Source organism: Odontomachus brunneus, unplaced genomic scaffold, assembly GCF_010583005.1.
Source record: "Odontomachus brunneus isolate Ranch 3 - 2012 unplaced genomic scaffold, Obru_v1 Obru_scaffold_057, whole genome shotgun sequence".
Taxonomy (NCBI): Eukaryota; Metazoa; Arthropoda; class Insecta; order Hymenoptera; family Formicidae; genus Odontomachus; species Odontomachus brunneus.
Genome location: NW_022639507.1, coordinates 1,799,348 through 1,817,351, shown reverse-complemented (window position 1 = coordinate 1,817,351; position 18,004 = coordinate 1,799,348). Strand labels below are relative to the sequence as shown.

General features: G+C 38.5%; 3 protein-coding genes and 1 long non-coding RNA gene across 11 annotated transcripts; 3 read left to right on the top strand and 1 right to left on the bottom strand.

The window, feature by feature from the left end:
• The first annotated feature begins 3,972 nt into the window (after positions 1 to 3,972).
• On the top strand, positions 3,973 to 4,787 carry LOC116845718. The gene is made up of 2 exons (XR_004378306.1): positions 3,973 to 4,143; positions 4,447 to 4,787. It is a non-coding gene; the product is annotated as an uncharacterized LOC116845718 (long non-coding RNA).
• Positions 4,788 to 5,018: 231 nt separating this feature from the next.
• On the top strand, positions 5,019 to 6,409 carry LOC116845782. 3 transcript variants are annotated; one of them, XM_032818872.1, is made up of 4 exons: positions 5,019 to 5,397; positions 5,634 to 5,894; positions 5,967 to 6,135; positions 6,194 to 6,401. In XM_032818872.1, the coding sequence occupies exons 1-4, from the start codon at positions 5,061 to 5,063 to the stop codon at positions 6,195 to 6,197; spliced, it is 771 nt and encodes a 256-aa protein (XP_032674763.1). In that variant the 5' UTR covers positions 5,019 to 5,060; the 3' UTR covers positions 6,198 to 6,401. The 3 variants fall into 3 exon arrangements, with proteins under 3 accessions (XP_032674763.1, XP_032674762.1, XP_032674761.1); XM_032818871.1 differs by having other exon boundaries at positions 5,061 to 5,397; positions 5,967 to 6,142; positions 6,259 to 6,409; XM_032818870.1 differs by having other exon boundaries at positions 5,061 to 5,397; positions 5,967 to 6,142; positions 6,201 to 6,401.
• Positions 6,410 to 6,595: 186 nt separating this feature from the next.
• LOC116845781 (syntaxin-18) lies at positions 6,596 to 9,278 on the top strand. Of its 6 annotated transcripts, none has more exons than XM_032818868.1 (3): positions 6,596 to 6,797; positions 6,909 to 7,004; positions 7,837 to 9,278. In XM_032818868.1, exon 3 carries the CDS (start codon positions 7,912 to 7,914, stop codon positions 8,896 to 8,898), a length of 987 nt encoding a protein of 328 aa, XP_032674759.1. In that variant the 5' UTR covers positions 6,596 to 6,797; positions 6,909 to 7,004; positions 7,837 to 7,911; the 3' UTR covers positions 8,899 to 9,278. The 6 variants fall into 6 exon arrangements, with proteins under 6 accessions (XP_032674759.1, XP_032674755.1, XP_032674758.1 ...); XM_032818864.1 differs by having other exon boundaries at positions 7,823 to 9,278; XM_032818867.1 differs by lacking the exon at positions 6,909 to 7,004.
• LOC116845777 (microtubule-associated protein futsch-like) lies at positions 8,976 to 17,803 on the bottom strand. Its single transcript, XM_032818854.1, has 4 exons — positions 17,645 to 17,803; positions 12,450 to 16,562; positions 11,843 to 12,053; positions 8,976 to 11,685 (listed from the first exon to the last, which is right to left on the bottom strand). Exons 2-4 carry the CDS (start codon positions 16,536 to 16,538, stop codon positions 11,486 to 11,488), a joined length of 4,500 nt encoding a protein of 1,499 aa, XP_032674745.1. The 5' UTR covers positions 16,539 to 16,562; positions 17,645 to 17,803; the 3' UTR covers positions 8,976 to 11,485.
• Positions 17,804 to 18,004: the final 201 nt, after the last annotated feature.

Here is an 18,004-nt window from a genome sequence, read left to right as displayed (position 1 = left end):
AATACACTAATGTTCGCAGTTACGAACACGTATAAGTATCGCATATTGTAGCGAAATATATTTGTATGATATCCCTGAGATTTCTAATTATTGCCGTGTACAGGAAAACCCCGGAAGATATATCGCACGTATATTTTACAAATATATTAGTGATGATTATGGTCTGGATATATCTCGGAGAATGTTTTTGATAATGATAATGACTAAATTTATACTGCTTACTTAATATGCACATCAATAAATATATAATTAGTACAAAATGTGCTTAGTAAGTCAATTTTATACCGATATACTAATTTATATACATATTAAACAATTATCAATATAATGTAGACATTAGTATTATAGCTGAAATTATACAAAATAGAATTACACCAAATCCCATACAGCACAGATCTTGCAGCAATATTGCTGCAACGTTGCAGCAATGTTAAAAGTTGCACCAGTATTGCTGTAATATTACTGCAATGTTGCAACAAGATCTGTGCTATATGGGACACAATAAATATATCTTTGGTGGAAAGATTTCTCAGAATCTCAGAAAATTCTCACAATTTTTTCAGATTTTTTACATGAATTGGAATATCTCTCAGTTTATTGTATAACACACGGGTTATATAAAATCTATATTGTTCAATCAGGAATCACAACCAACAGATGTTTACAGATAGGTTGTTATGTGTATTCTGTTTATATATATTATCTAATAACTACAAGTTATCACTTATAATAGGAATGTTATATGAACTGACGCAAATGTTATTAATCATAAATTTAATGTTAATTTATTCACGTGAGATGTTATGATATCCTCGCGCAATGCAAGCTGCAGTTGTGTTAAAGTTATTTCTTTATTATTAGTCGCAAATAATGCCACATTTTTAGCTTTCTGAAAGAGAAAAAGTTTTGCTCTTGGTAATTATTCAGTTTAGGCCCCTCACCTTTGGTGAAAGTAGATTCAATCGACGCGTTTTTGCACGAGAAACGACTTTTTCATCTGACAAACTCGTCGCTCTCTACTGCAAAGCGAAATATTAACCGACAAAGTTGACCACTATTAAGGTTAGGAAAACTTTCTCTCTCTCTTTCTCTCTCTCTCTTTCTTTTTGTTCATTTTACTTGGATTCAGACCTTTTTTTGCGGCCCTTTCATCAAAGTATCAATAGGTACGTTGCTCAAAAGAATCACAGGTCCGAACGTGTTCGAACACGTCTTAATGTAACGGCGGTTAAGCCGGATGGAAAACTCACACCGACGACAAACAGCGAGATGTATATGCTCCATAGTCACTTGTGCATTTCCTATAGTTTTCGAAATATTAATAAAAAGATGCCTGTCTCTAGCCATGTACATGCTTTATATCTTTTACTCATCTTTAGGATGTCTGTACGATATATTTTACACATTATCGTATTTCAGATAAAATATCTCTTGGATATTGTATACGGCGATATTTTCGAAATTTATTCATTATGATATACTGATGATATTATCAGGAGATTGAGATATATTTCGCATATCCGCGATGATTTTAGTATATCCCATATATATCAGTTGTCCAATACAGCACAGATCTTGCAGCAATATTGCTGCAACGTTGCAGCAATGTTAAAATTTGCAGCAGTGTTGCCGCAATATTGCTGCAATGTTGCTACAAGTATCTGTGTTGTATGGGGCTGTGTGGGAATATATATATATTTTTTTTATTATTCATATATTATATATCTCTTATTATATAAATATATTTTATAAATATTATATAAATATTATATATTCTTATGTAATATAATAAATACAAATTTGGTATCGAATTATATAAATATCTTATTTTGTGTTTTTATGTTTTCCTTGCAAATCGGATTTCTTTTTCTTGTTACTTAAAAAATTGTTCATTTTTATATTATAGCAAAGTTGTATACCTTTTTTTTTAATATAATAATTTATTTGAAAAAAATATGAAAAAGTCTGTTATTGACGATTAAAGAAATATATATTTCATGTATTTTAATAATAAATTTATGATCACGAACACACACACAAAATATCTTTCACATGGTAAAATAGAAATCACAAGTATGTGATAGTTTACGTAATAGCCGTTGGTTCTGGCGGCGCTGCAAATGTTGACAGATGTTTTGCTGCAGACACAAGTTAGCGGCTAGCGGTCCATGGTTATATAATTTTACTTGGTGTTTACTAGGAAGTTAATTGCAAATTCATAAGAGAAGAGTTTAATACTATCTTTAATGTAGTTCTACCATGTAAGCTTTGAATATTTCCGAACGAGAGAGGCAGAATATATTAACATACTATTTGACATACAAATCGTACAGTAGAAAAAATTCTTTTGCATTACCTAATTAAGTGTAACGTTGTGCACGATTCAATTGGAACAAAGTGTGTACTAATGTGTATGTATGTCGAGTAGGGTTAGGATTATTTTTCAACTATGTTTATATTTTGGTATTTTTTAATAATAAATAATAAAATCTAAATAATAAAAAAGATATTATCCACTTCACGTCGCAAATGCCAGTCTCTTTTCAAGCCGCTATGCTTATTAAATTTAATTTTCACTAGAAAACATTAGTTTAGCTAGTAGCCCTCGAGCTGAGTACAAATGTGTAGTGTTGTGTCGACGATGACGACAATTGGAATGCAACTTGTGTCACCGTGTGCATGAAAGTGTCTAGGGATATTGCAATTGGAAAGAACCCATAGTCAAAGACTACAAGTGGTTCTGCACTTTATCAGACGTGATAAAACTGCGCAACGTAAGGGCTATCGCACACAAATTGACATAACTGCATATGCATAGCATAAGACCGTATGTACCAATGAGCATCGAGTATTAAGTCGCCATATTGGTGTTCGATGCTTAATATTCGATGCTCATTGGTCCATACGATATTATGCTATGCATATGCAGTTATGTCAATTTGTGTGCGATAGCCCTAAGTCATATTTCATCTTTGGGTGTTACGATAATTATGGCTCTTGCACACAGAACGCGGTAATGGCTCCTGCACACAGGACGCGGTAATGTTTGCCGCGCGGCGGAAGTCCGCACGACAGCTAATCAATATGTTGTTTTCCCATAAGAGCTAGAAGGTTATTACGGAAAGCAGCATATTGATTGGCTGTCGCGCGAACTTCTGCCGCGCAGTAAGCATTACCGCGTCCTGTGTGCAGGAACCATTATAGATATCTACAAAATATTGCAATTCAGCGGACATTAGACGTTTCTACAACGTTTCTTCAACGTTAAATTTATATTTTGCAATGTTGATACAACATTTCAATGTTGAAATTAAACGTTTATAAAATATAGATTCAACGTTTCTGTGCTGTATTGGCTCCTGCACACAGGACGCGATAATGCTTGCCGCGCAGCGGAAGTTCGCGCGACAGCCAATCAATATGCTGCTTTTCGTAATAACTTTCTAGCTCTTACGGAAAAACAACATATTGATTGGCTGTCACGCGGATTTTCGCCGCGCGGCAAACATTACCGCGTCCTGTGTGCAGGACATTATTGCTTACTTCCAATATAGACGTCCCTTTACCCATCCCAATCTACAGTAAAGCGTCTTCTACAATGGCAGTAGGAGTAGTAGTAAGAAATAAGCAGTAAGCAAATTGACCAATTCCATTCTCACGTTTCAAAAATAATCGATTGTGATTGGTCTATTTACTTACTGCTTATTTCTTACTACTACTCCTACTGCCATTGTAGAAGACGCTTAAGTGTAGTAAGCTTTAAACCGTAAGAAATTGACCAATCAGGATTGACTATTCTTCTATAATTCGACTATAATTGGTCAATTTTTTAAGGCCTTAAAGCTTACTACACTTATTGTAGATCGGGACTAAGAAATTAACCAATCACAGTGGAATTTTAGAGGAATAAGGAATTGTTATTGGTTAATTTCTTACGGCTTAAAGCTTAGTATTGTACATCGGGACAAAGGGAACGACATCTTTGAGAGAAATGCGAACTACCGGGTTTCTTCGGCACTTCGCGTTGTAAGTCTCTTCCATATTATTTTTGGAAGCCATTGGATGTGGACGCTTCGAAATCCGTAGTAATCGAACACTTCCAGAAAAATTTAGCGGTCTTCGATCTGCAGAATGAGAGCTAAGGTAATTATTCTGAAGAAGTATATAATTATTTAATGCACGGAATACGCGAATGTTAAAATGCGACAGTTTCTCTTTTACTCGTGTATTATAGCACGCAATACGATGATTTTGTGAATAAATTCAACGATTTAATCCAACCATGTGCACAGTTATTTTAACAGAGTTTACGAGTTTTGATTTTATCATTCGATTTTTAAGTTCTATCAAATTTTGATGTTAAAAATTTTGATGTTATAATCTATAATCTAACTTAACCTTTGTGGAGAAGGCGCAAGAATGACTAATAACTTGCTTGATTTACAGTGGCGGAAGAAGAGGATGCGTAGGCTAAAGCGCAAAAGGAGGAAGATGCGTGCGAGGTCCAAGTAAATGACTTCTACATGATCTTTGTGGGTGAAACTTCTGCACGATGTCCCAAGTCGACTTGCTCATGTGGCGAACCTTTGTTCTCGGACATTCGTTGTGTCCGTGTGAGCATAAGGCATATCAGGCATAAGAAGAACAAATGTATGAATTCACATCGCTTGAGGTTAATCTTCATTGAAGCTGCAAGAAAAATCATTGCTTTCAAGAAATCTCAATGGATGTTTTGTCCCACAGAGAACATTTTATACACTTGTACTCAAATAAAACTTAAAAATTAACATAAATTTGTTGATAATTTCCATTTTCTCTCCCTTTCCTATATAGTAGTAAATTTCATACAAAATTTAGTTTTAGTTACGGTAGTTAAGTATGTAGAATAAAGTTTGAGAAGTATATTTTACAATTATATATATATATATATATATATAAGTATATTTTACGCTGAAATATATCTTTGATATGATCGCTTTAATAAAACGTAATAATTTTATATTCCAACTCAACCTAACCTAAACTTGTCTCACGTTGCCGACAATTTGAATTCGTTCGATATGCATTCGTATATTTTGAGGAACTTGCTTCGTTCGCGAAGGATATTACGCGAATCTTTCGCAAAAAACAAAGAAATACTAACGTATTCGCAGTTAAAACAATCGAGACAATTCTCGAATAATTCCGGAAAAAAATCCGGTGAGGCAGAAAAGATTGACGTCCAAAAAGATGATGATCATAACCTTACAGCTCCCATTAACGCCAAATACAAGGTTTTTCAAGATGAGGATGCGGATGTTATCTTCGATGTCACCGAGGAACAACACAAGATAGACCTGGAATTGTTAACCGCGCAAGAACAGTTTCATGATCCCTATGCTGGCATAAATCTCGAGCGTGAGTATACCTTGTATGTCAACAGCAGAGAAAATTGTTTCACAACTGTTGTAAAATTCGTGAATCTGATTGATATATGCTCTAAAATTCGGTAAGGATTAAAAGCATACATCAAGCGAACACTAATTTTATAATAGTTGTAAAATTACACTTTCTACTGGACACAGTCAATGTAATACAGGTAAGATAGTCATGAATGTTTGCAACAGTTTTGCAATGATAAAACTGTTTTCTAGGCGGTACTACTGGCGTCTATGATATCGAGGATCTCGTCATATTGCTAGAACTAAACAAGGCCAAGAATATTTTCGTGGCATCTGTACCAAAGGAATATGCCTATGTCGACTATATCGTCGTTGTAACTGGCTCATCAATCAAACATATGAGAGCTCTTGTCACGTTTGTGCGCAAAGTTTATAAACTGAAACGACACAAGACTGATAAGTTGCCAAAAATTGAAGGGGAGATGTCGAATGAATGGATAGCTATAGATTTAGGTACAGACTTACACAGCTATTTACAGTACTGTTATTTGTTGGTACAAGAATAACATTTGATCTGTGTTGTAGGGAACATTGCTTTGCATGTCTTCTCTACATCTTCTAGAGAGCATTACGATTTGGAAACATTATGGACAGTTGGCTCACAGTATGACGATAAGACTAATTTGACCAAAGAAATGGACATTATGGAACAATTCAACACCTTCTTAGCTGAATTTGAACCAGTTGAGAATAAATAATACATATGTATACATATATAGTTTAAGAGTAAATCTAAGTTAAGTTGAGAATAAATAATACATATGTATACATATATAGTTTAAGAGTAAATCTAAGTTAAGTTGAGAATAAATAATACATATGTATACATATATAGTTTAAGAGTAAATCTAAGTTAAGTTGAGAATAAATAATACATATGTATACATATATAGTTTAAGAGTAAATCTAAGTTAATGCAGTATAATCTGAGCTTAATGAAAGAATATATGTATTAATAAACGAGGTTTTATTAATAATATCGAGCCATCACTTTTCTTAATGAGGAATTGAGGTAGTGATAGCTGTAAGCAGCATCTGGCCAATGCATGTTTCTGTCAATACTTGTTGAGTTCTATTGTGCCTCAGTACAATTATTGAGATCATGATACAACTTAACGAGTGATACATAAGTACACATATGTTTCAAATGCGCGCACTTTCGCATGCGTATGTCACTACAGAGCGTGTGATGTCGCTACATTTCGTCGCTATGACAGGTTTCACATAACCTGTCATACCCGTTAACTTTGATGATTAATATCTCGCTTTGCGGGTCAAAACGACAATTTTAACTGTCATATTTGGTTTCTACGCGTGAAGATACATAATACAAGTTGAGGTTCAGCCAAATCGGAGGTAAGCTCTAAACTATATAATAACCGAAATAGCTTTTGTCCTCTACTTGTTAAGGTGATTACATTTTCCATACACCTATACTCTCTAGATATACAGATATATTTCTTTTAGTCATGTCGTGCTTAGCCACGCATAGATTTAACTTCAAAGTGGAATAAGAATATAATTAATTATCAAGAAAGAAAAAAGAGAACAGAAAAAGAGATTGTAAGTAGACAGGAGGTGCTATTAAGAAGAATACGTGTTATGTCAATATACTGACGCATTAACCTCAATTTTGCTTATTTTTAAGTTAACGCAAATGACGTTAATGTTACATTGTTAAACTAACAATTGCGTTCTCTCGTTCGTTATTTTACTTCTTTACTTTTCAAGAGGAATCAAAAAGGAGAAATCTCAAAGCAGACTAAGTCATAGTTTGTCGTTAGTATCTTTGCAAAAATTCTTGCTAATTTTTATATCAAACGTTTCTATGTTTATAAATAAATATTTAAATTGATCTTTTAGCTGTTGGTCTACAAAGTAAAGAAAGAGTAAATATTTACATTTTTTGTAGACAATCTTAGTATCTCATATTTCTGTATTGTTCTGTATTGTATTCTGTACAAAATAAAATATTAGTTTGTTAAAGTTCTCCGTATATTAAAGAAGGTACTTTAGATTCAGTTCCACAACTTACTTTAACTAAAGTTTATCTCATTAAAGATCTATCCATATATATTATATATTCATATCTTATATATTATCATATATATTATTTTATATATTCACATTATTCATATGCACAAGGAAAGTAGCTAATGTAATGTAATGTAAAATGTGTTTAACACATAAAAGGCATCCTTTTATCAAATAGATCATGATTTCCTTATGCATATACAATATGTGATGATATAAGCTTGTCTGGATAGGCCTTTAATGAATTAAGCTCCAGTTAAAGTAAGTTATAAAATCAAGTTTTAGAAGAGCAAAAGAAATTTGCAAAAATTTCTATAAAACATGACAATCAGCACAATATATTTCAGTGTTTTGTGTGCAGGATGACATCGTACTAAAAAAATTTGGGAAAAGTTTAACAAATTGTCTCTGAAAAGGATTTCATAGGAGTTTAAACATGGATGTCAGCGCATTGTTCAAAGCCAGTGTAAAAACAGTGAATTTACGCAACAAGGAACTCGGCACGGTGACTAATACGAAGGATCTCCTAAAGAAAACCAGAAACAAGAGTTCCTTCCACTTCAAAGCGCACGATGTAGTCGTGCAGATCTCCAGACTGCGGGAATTTCTGCTGAAGAGTCGGAAAGTTTATCTGGACTTCCACAACCATCTGTGCACCGCGTCCCACATGACGGACGCGGAGCGCGATGAAATCGACGCCGGGGCGCAGAACATAATGAGTATTTGCTCGCAGCTCGTCAAGGATCTCAAGAGGGAGGTCGCGGCATGCGAGCTATCTCAGCAGAATATGGAGCATCGCGAGATCATGCTACTGATGATAGAAGATTACCTGAAGAACGTCTGCAAGATATATTCGGAGCAGAAGGCGATGCGCGTGAAAAAGGCCATGGAGATGCGGAAGATCGTCCGACTGCAGTCTGATACCAAGTTCGTCGACCAGTCGTCGTCAATAACAGATGACAGGAAGTTGGCCCTGAACGCGACGCAGAAATTGACGGACGATCACGAGAGTAAGAACGACTCGAACGACTCGAGCCCGATGAAGATCCAAGAGATCAACGGGGACGTTAACACGCTTACGTACGAGGAAGAGCTGTCGCCAGAAGACATCCAGATGTTCCATTCGGAGAACGAGCAGCTGTATAGCGAGCTGAATACTTTGACGGAGGAGGTCAGCCAGATCGAGAGTAAGGTGGTTCACATCGCCGAGCTGCAAGAGATCTTCACAGAAAAGATCCTTGACCAGGATAAAGACCTGGACAGATTGATGACCACGGTCGTTGGATCGACGGAGAACGTGAAGGAGGCCAACGAGCAAATTCGACAGGCGATTCAACGGAACGCCGGACTCAGAGTGTGGATCCTCTTCTTCCTACTGGTGATGTCGTTCTCTTTATTGTTTCTCGATTGGTACAATCCGTAAATACTTTGTTATATTCTCAATTACTATTATGAAAAGGAGTTTTGGGAAAGGGAAGAGAAAAAGAGGGAAGGAACGCATTTGCCAAAATATGATTGTATTTTTCCCTCAGACATTGTACATAATAGATATATAACTTACATTTTATAAGGTATATATATATATATTTACTTATATATACACATATATTACCGCCTATCTTATCCCGTGTTTATTTTTTTTTTTACATAAGGGGGAAATTTCCTCTATCATTGACAATCACGGGTCCAGACACATTATCTTTCGTAAAAGATATTTTTCACGGGCGGCATATTAATTTGTTATTACCGTGATATATATATTTGACGAATACTTTATCAGTAAATAAATTCATTCCCATTTCATATTTATCTTCGATTTGAAAACGTACAAAAACGTTTTCACGTGAAGAATAAATAGAGAACGAAATGTACTTTTAGTTACTAATGTTGAAATTTATCAAATATATATTAGTGTATCTTTTATATCTCTCCGATTCCACTCTTGCAAAGTACAAATAAATGTCTTACAATGTCACATACTTTGAAGATAGGCTATGTGTAAGGAAAGGGAGAGATAACATGATGTCGCGAATTGATGTGAATCCAATGTCTCAAACAACGTCACTTAAAATGCATATATATGTGAGAAGAGGCATGAGGCATGAGGCATGTCATAAATAGAAAAAATATTTCGTTTTACATGTTTCATTCTCTAGTTTTACTCGCGCAAGCGCGATTCAAACACAAACACAAAAATATATCTTCAGATGAATATTTTGAAACTTTTGATATTTATTATTATCGCCCAGATTAGCTGTGCCTTTTCCGCGCATATATATGTATTCTAAGGTCACCGCAAACGTCTCTCAGAAGTAGACGTTCTTATCGTAAAAAACAGATTTGCGGCTCACGCGTCGTTTTATACAAAATCTTACAAAAATCTAAACATCTACACGTCACTTTTTTTATGCTTCTGTAATTTTCTAACGATAACACCGCTACGCGGTTATGTTGGCATCAGGATGATATGTTGTACAACGTCACAATGATGCGTAGTTATTATTGTTAGAAAATTAAAGGAGAATATTAGGAAGCAATATATAAACACGAATATCGAAAAGTCCACTTACAATCATGCGAAATTCGTCAATACGATCCGCGTTACTCGATTATGCTAGCCAGTGACTAATGTTAATACCAAAAACAAAGGAATGATGTCTGGATAAATGGACCGATTTTTTGCCTAAAGTTAGCGACGACTATGTTCTAGTCATTTAATAGTGAATTCGGCAGCTTGCACTAGTGCGCATTGAGTGTGCGTTAAGACTTATTTACAGTACATTCTTATATTTAAGATTGTTTTAAATACATATTTAAAAACATTTTAACTAATAAAATGATTCGTACGGATGTTGTACATATCATATTATCGTTAAAAATATTTGATAATTTATTTAAGACAATCTTTAAATATAATAACATACTATGAACAAGCCCTAATGCGCACTCAGTACGCACTAGTATAAGTAACCGAATTCGCTATGAGGTAAATGTACCAATGCCTGGACATTGTTATTATTTTTATATTTGAATATGAATATTTCAACTTTCAACGTACAATACATCCATATTATATTTATATTTAGTGTACGTTGAAAGATGAAATATTTAGAGAAATATTCAAAATAATAAGAGTGTCCGGAATTAGGTACATGCCCGGGTATTGAGACATTTACCTTAATTACTTGTATTATAGTTTAATTTTATAACCCTTTTCACTGGAAACTAAGAAAACATTTCAGAAATGATAAGTTTCTTTATAGAAAATTCTTTTATCAAATTTGTAGAGTGGTGTGGAAGTCCACTATTAATAATTTTAATTTTTAGAACTGTATGATATATATCTGACGAAACTTTTTTTTTTTTAATTTTTATATTATATTAATTTTGTTATATTGGATTTAACATTTTTGAAATGTTTTCTTAATTTTAAGTAAAAAAATTATAAAACTAAACTATATAATACAAATAATTAAATTGGAGCAAAATCATCATTAAACAAACTACTATTAACTTATTTCGACTCCTTTAATACGAATTTTGACTATTTTCTCCACGGGTTTAGAGATGAACAAAAACATAAGATTACATGCATGACAGCATGACTTACGTTACATTTTGTAGATAAATATCAGCCCATCGTCCTTTTTGTAAGTCTTGTTTCTTTTCTGGTAGAGTGTTAGAGTGTTTGATATATCAAACGTAGAAATGACGTGAAAGAATAATGTTTTATATTATTAATCATAAAATCAAAATTAAAGCAATTATAATCTCCATCAAGTCCTGACATAAATAAGATACTAACATAATATAACAAAAAAATATAGAATCGTATCAACTGTGCACGATAGTCGTTGTCTTCTCGTTTTCTGTCTAAGTCAGATGTATAAAAAATTAAAATAAGTATGAAAGAGAACTGAAGAAAGCTGGCATGATTATTACAAATCATATTGATTACAATCTGGATCTTCGCGAATGTATGTAGCGGGTCCCCTGAACGATAATACGTTTTAATTTTTTATATAGTTGTACTTATAACAGGCGTGCTGGCTGTACGGACAAACCCTGCCTTCGATTAAGCACTGTATAACCCACGTGACGGACATAATAGGAATTCGTAATTGTTGCGCCTTCTCCACGGCCCACGAAGGACACCTTTGATTAGAGACAATCACAGCAGCACTATCGAATTCCATTTCCTCGATGTTTTCTGCAAAATGTAACGCAAAATCCGGTAAATCACTCGCAAGTTGATTAAAGCGAGGTATACACGAGACAAATATTTATTTCTCTTTAAAAACATTAACGTTATTTTAAATACTAATTAACGTTATTTTAAATACTAAAAACAGGAAGACTAAACATACCTGAACTCTCTGCGACTAAAACTACAGCTCCCGCGTTGTCGCACACTTGCGACCAAAACGTGGCGAACTGTTGGTCGGTCACCTGATTAGGAATTATAATGACGTGTTGTGACAATGGCTTGATCTTTATTTGGAACGCTTCTACATAGGTTCGCCTTTGTAAGCTCCATCCTGTTGGAAGCATTTCTTCAGCCGAATTTACGAGTTTTTCCTGAAAATACAATTCGCGATTTGCAATACGATTGTCGGACAAATTAAGGACATATTCTAATAAGATACTTGTTCTCTATTAATGAATATAAAATTATAAAGTTGGTGTCATTTTTACCACAATAACACAAATATGTACAGTTAGTGAAATTAAATAACTGATAATCATAATCGTTCACATTATAAACCACTAATAATTGTTGTTATAAATTCAATAAGATCATAATACATTCATTATAAGAATGACTAGTAAATTTGCAATAATTAATTGGTTCATTAAATTAATTAGTTTAATTTTACTAGCAAGTGATTGATATTATTGTGATAAAAACGTACGAACTGTACAGAGTTGTTTTGTGTTTGCATCCCAAATCTGCAAAGTACGAAAGAAACTTACCTCCAAGCAGCATCTGATGATCCACTTGTGATTGTACGAGGGGATGCCGACCGAGAGGCACAGTATGCTCTTCGCCGTAGTGTTTGGCACGTTCGTGATGTGCTTGGTGTTCGCATATTCTTCCTTCGGGATCTCGTTGAAGTCCTCGTAAACCTTACCACCACCCGTTACGATCTGTTTTTGCAGTCGTTCTCGCACGAACGGCCGTTTCAACCATTCCGCCTCGTTGTCGGTCTCGGTCTCCGTGCCTGATGCGGAGGTCTTCCCATCGTGGTACCTGTCCAGGTAGTCTGTGGGCGCGCAAGTGAGGATAAACGACAGACCCTTGAAGATGGTGTTGTCACTGGGGATCGGGCCGTAAATCTTTTTCATCTCCTCGTCCTCCACCTCCGCTTTTTTGCTGAACTTACTCTTGACTCTGTGCTTCGGTCCCTTCATGTTCGATTTAATTGGTGTGTCGATTATCTCCCTTTGTAGACCCCACAGCGTGTACTCGTCCTGCATCACGAGATCGGCGTTCGTATCACTGGACGTGCTCTCGTTCTCGGATACAGCGTTCCGTTTCTTCATCGTTTTCGCTGCCATTCCCGACACCGACGGCTCCGACTTGGTCTTGCTGAACGAACTATTGCTGGCGTTTCTGGTCTTGGGGGTCGAGTAGTTTGATCTGGTGATTATCTCCTTCTGCTGCGCGTACTCGTCCTGCGCCACCGGCTCGGCGTTCGTGTCACTGGACATGTTTTCGCTCTCAGACAAACCGCTCTGTTTTTTCTTTGTCTTCCCCGACGCCGACGATACCGGCTTGATCTTGCTGGATGAGCTGGCGTTTTTGGCCTTGGGGGTCGAGAAGACCGGCGTGCCGATCCGCTTGGAACGTCGTTTGCCTTCCACCATGTTGTCCAACGACACTTGCCCCAAGTGCTTCGGTGTACTCGGCAGGCTCTTGTTGTTCTCGGTATCCACCTCTTCTTTCAGCACCTGAGCTTGATCAGCCGACAGGAAAATGTCCTTCACTTGGACATGCAAGCGTTCACCTTCATCCGTTTCCACGGTATAGCGCACGTCGTCCTCTTCGCTGTCCTTGCCGCTCTTCACGTCCACGATGATGCCGCAGGAACCGTAATCGTTAGTTTGCGTGGTCGCGTACACCGACAAGCCCTCTCTGATAGTCTTTGGTATTGGTATAATAAACTCAGGTATGAGCATCTTGCTCTTGCCGTCATAGAAGTTCACCTTGTACTTGGTCTTCATGCGGTCGATTACTGTACCGGGATAGTAGTTGTTGTCCGACCACTTGGCGAACACCTTCTTGCCGATGAGGTCGTCGACCGACAATGGCGACGAGTTCGCGAATATATCCGAGTCGCTGATTATCAATTTGGCTGCTTCCGTAGCATCGGACACGGTGTCGGTTTCCGTTTTACTCTTCTTCCGCGGTGTGTTGTCGTCCTCCACGATGGAGTCAGTCGTGATGGTCGGCGTGTTCGCGCTGTTCTTGCTCTCGCCGTTCGTGTGCGCCCGCGACCTCGTCATCTTGCTCCGGGGTCTCTTTAGCGATTTGCTCTTTTTAGTGCTCTTCGGTGTGGTCGTCAACGCGATCTTCTCCGCCTCGACCTCGGGCGTTGATGAGTGCATCTTCTGCAAGGGTGCATCTTCTGCATGGTCGTCCAACCGCTCGTTGCTAATATTGTGGGTGTCCAGTGCGCTCAGCTCCGCGTTTGCGCAATTCAACACGGTCGTGATCAACAGCCGATTGTTGCCCCACTCGCGCGTCAGACGTTCATAAGTCTCGTCCAAAGTGTGCTTATCGTTCATCGACGACGGCATATCCTGCGACATCTTTTTCGCGTGCTTCGCTGGGCCGCGAGGCAACGAGAACAACACGCTTTCCTTGAGTGCGAGCTTCGCTGCAAGCGATGCGGCGCTGGACGCTGAGCTAGACGAGCTAATGGATGACATTATAGACAACCTGGACGGGTTTAAATGGAACGCCTGAGGATTGCTATTTACGGAGCCGGGCGATGCCTCCTTGTTGTCGGAAATATCAGCCAACGAGGACGACGCTGTGTCATCGTTCTTCTGCCTTATCAAAGCGGATTCCATTATAGGCTCGCAATGCACCGCACTGAGTTCCTTACTCAAGAGCTCCTTCGTGTTCTCATCGATCTGCAAGAGACACCTGAGTTTCACATACATCCCAATTTCCTTCTCCACCTGCACGGCTTTAGCCAGCGCGCTGTTATGAATCAGGTCGTACTTCCTCGCGCCGTCGTCGGTATTGGAGAGGTCTTGCTCGTGATCGCTTATGCTGATCAGCTCGATGTTGTCTAAGTCCTTGGAGCCTGAGAGGATCTTCGTAGCCAGCTTTCGCGAGCTGAATGTAGCCGCGTTATTGCTATCATCTCTGTTGAGAACTACAGGCGGTGTATCGTAACCAGAAAACGTGTCAGACTCGATGCTAACAGTCTTGTCGCTCCTCTTGGACTCGTCACTGCCGTTCACCAGCTTGCTGCTATCATCGTTCGAGTCCATCAACGACTCCTTCTTGCTGTCCAATACGCTTTTGAAGCTGAATTCGGTCGTGCTGCCGTAACAGCTTTTGTACAGCGTCTCATTCGCGTCCGAGTTCTTGCCCATGGCAGTCACCTCCGAATTGGAGTCGAGGCGATCCAGGACGATTCTTTCACGCTCCTCGTGCGAGTCGTCGATATTGACGACTTCCGGCTTCGACTTGTTCTCACCGTTCTTTGTTTGATCGAATATTATCTCCGCTGATGATTCCAGAATGCTTTTCTCGGTATCGTCGTCGATTTCCACGACCTCAGGTTTCGACTCGCTGTCACCATCGGTGGTGGTTTTTCTCGCGCCATCATACAATAACTCCACGCTCGTTCTTGGCTTGCTCCCGATTTTCAAGCATGATGGAGATTCGTTGGAGACTACTTTCGGCTGAGACGACGGAATATTCTCGTCGTTCTCAGTAGGCTTCTCAATTTCAGTCTCAGTCTTCTCGATGCAGTTCGTTAAATCTGTCGTGTCAGCGCTTTCATCGGCTACCACTGCATCTGTGACTGCGTCTGTGTCTTTTATCTCTGGCAATTTCTCGTCCACCTCTTTCTTGTCCGTGTCACTTTGAGGTTTTTCGTCGATGCTTTCCGGTACAGGATTAGGCGACGTGACGGTCTTTTTCGTGTCATATTCGTCTACCTGCATATCGCTCTCGTGCAGGGAATTCACGGTGGCAACGGTGCTATCGTTGACACTAGTGTCGTCGGCAGCTTTCGCGGAGACGTTCAGGTTTTCGTCTTTTTCCACGTCGCAGCATTTTTCGGTAAAAGCTTTCTCTTTTTTCTCTTTTTCCTCTTGTTGCTCTGTGTCGGTGTCCATCGTTTCTTCCGTAGGCGCGGTGGGGCTCTTCGGCAATTGGCTCGCTGGATCTTGAGTTTCTTCTATTATAACGTTATGTCGGGGACTTTTAAACAGCTCGTCATACGAGTCGTCGGACTTGCAGGACTGACGACTCTCTTCCTCCACGAATTTTTCCTTAACATCTACAGCGTTTTCCATCGATGTCGTCCTGAGAACTTTAGCCGGTGGCTCTTCGAAAGATCCCGCTTTGCGTTTGAGACTCGCGCCCTCGATATCGCCATCCGCTTTCTTAGGCGGCGTGTAACTGTGAGGAGGCGTACCTTGGACAATTTCATCCTCGTCATTGTCAGTAAGCTCGTCGTTGATTTCATTTTTCTTTACAAGATCACTCTCTATTGTCTCTTCTTCAATGATCTTTCTTTCGCTTTCGATTTTATCGTCATTCGCAGTTATTGATTTGTTGTCTGTTTTAGGTTCCGCTGTGTTGGAAGTTTGCTGCAAGTCTGGCTCTTTAGCTGGCTTTTGGCAGATTTCTTCACCAGAAGGCTGTGTCTTGTTAGTCAAACTCTCGTCTTCTCCAAAATCGACAAGACGAAAATCTTGACTCTCATTTACATTGGTGTTCTGTGTCTCACTGCAGGTCTTCTCGTTGTTGGATTCTTCATAGTAAGTTTCCTGTGTGTCTGGCACACAAATATCTGCTTTCTCTGGGGTCGACATATCTGATAGCCTATGGCAAACAATCTGAAAATATAAATAACATATCACATAATATTCATACACAGAAAAATAATTAAAAATAAATGTGTTATGTGTGTGCATATATGTATGTATGTGTGTGTGTATATATATATCACAGAATAATGAAAGTAACAATTAGAAACTAAATAGCAAGTCAGTATAAAAAAATTCAGTGCAAAAATGAGTGTCATAAATAGTGCATCTTAAATAGTGGAGAAAAGTAACAAAATATAAATTTGCATCTTAAATAGTGGAGAAAGGTAACAAAATATGATTTTTTTTGTATTTTAAACATTTTTGAAAATGGGAATTTCAAGTTTTCGATTGGATATAAATCATATAATTGAACATCTATGAAATATGGCATGTATATGATAATTTAGTGATTTAACACGTCGGTGATCGCGCGTTTTTTATGTTCGTCAACATACACGTGACTCATACAACTCCTAGAGATCCATTGTTCGATCATATGACCCGTGGGTGGTTAAACTTTGAACTCTCTTGAAAAAATAAAAAAGCAACTTTTGAGATAAAAATTCGTAAATCCTTATGATAATTTACGCCTGCCACGAGGTCACTTATCACAAGTTGGAATTGCAAATTTTCAAACGCTCCGTCAATTTGTGTGATACATAATTTATTGTGAATGTATTTTTGTCACGTACTTATCGCGTGAATTTCTTTCAAGAGCGATGTAAACAGCGCGAGATCGATGTAATGCGAAAACGTGCTATATCGCGCGCGCGTTTCCACAACGATCGGCGGAAGACACACCGCGTGCGGCGTACTACGGTGTTTACAATGGCGACAAAAAAAGGTTACGGCGGGAAGCGGTAACTCGGCGGCGCGATGGCCGTGGAAAGAGCGTGAGTTAGCGCGACGAGGCCGCCTATGAGACGTGCACGTGACGCGGCGTCCCGCTCCGGGCAAGAATATCTGGCCACGCGAGAAGCCGGTATCTCCTGGTTCACGCACGAGTAGCCAAACAAAGCGCACCGCCGGCCGTCCCGGCGCCGTCCGGCACGTTCGCCACGGATTTCCTCTCGTTTTCGTGCGCTTATTGTGCGCGCGATGCGGCTCACCTGAGATCATCAACGAAGTCGCTTGGCGTTCGGGAATGACAGGCGCATCGAGGATATCTCGCTCTCCATGAAAGAGCGCGCGCAAACGATGTATTCTCGTCGTCACACGTACCGCGACACTGAGGAACGTAAGGCGACTGCCGCCATTTTGCACCGCGGGACGCGACGCGGCGCGTGCAGCGCTACGGCGTGGTGAGCGGAAATTATGCAACGAGGATTATGCGAGCTAGGCTTGTTTATTTGTGTCGGAAATTCAACGGTAAGACGAACTTTCCAACATCTGCTCGCATTTGTACGTTTTCTTTCTTCAATAATTTACAATTTTTGTTTGCCTGTAACTTTTAAAGATCCAATCGAGCA

Excerpts from the sequence above, each read along its gene's own strand:
- LOC116845782 (XM_032818871.1), top strand. The coding sequence starts at position 5,061 with ATGCATTCGTATATTTTGAGGAACTTGCTTCGTTCGCGAAGGATATTA. Across the intron at positions 5,398-5,633 it reads TGCTGGCATAAATCTCGAGC|GCGGTACTACTGGCGTCTAT; the intron begins GTGAGTATACCT and ends ACTGTTTTCTAG. Across the intron at positions 5,895-5,966 it reads ATGGATAGCTATAGATTTAG|GGAACATTGCTTTGCATGTC; the intron begins GTACAGACTTAC and ends TCTGTGTTGTAG.
- LOC116845781 (XM_032818867.1), top strand. The coding sequence starts at position 7,912 with ATGGATGTCAGCGCATTGTTCAAAGCCAGTGTAAAAACAGTGAATTTA.
- LOC116845777 (XM_032818854.1), bottom strand. The coding sequence starts at position 16,538 with ATGTCGACCCCAGAGAAAGCAGATATTTGTGTGCCAGACACACAGGAA. Across the intron at positions 12,054-12,449 it reads TCATCAGATGCTGCTTGGAG|GAAAAACTCGTAAATTCGGC; the intron begins GTAAGTTTCTTT and ends TTGTATTTTCAG. Across the intron at positions 11,686-11,842 it reads TTTAGTCGCAGAGAGTTCAG|AAAACATCGAGGAAATGGAA; the intron begins GTATGTTTAGTC and ends TACATTTTGCAG.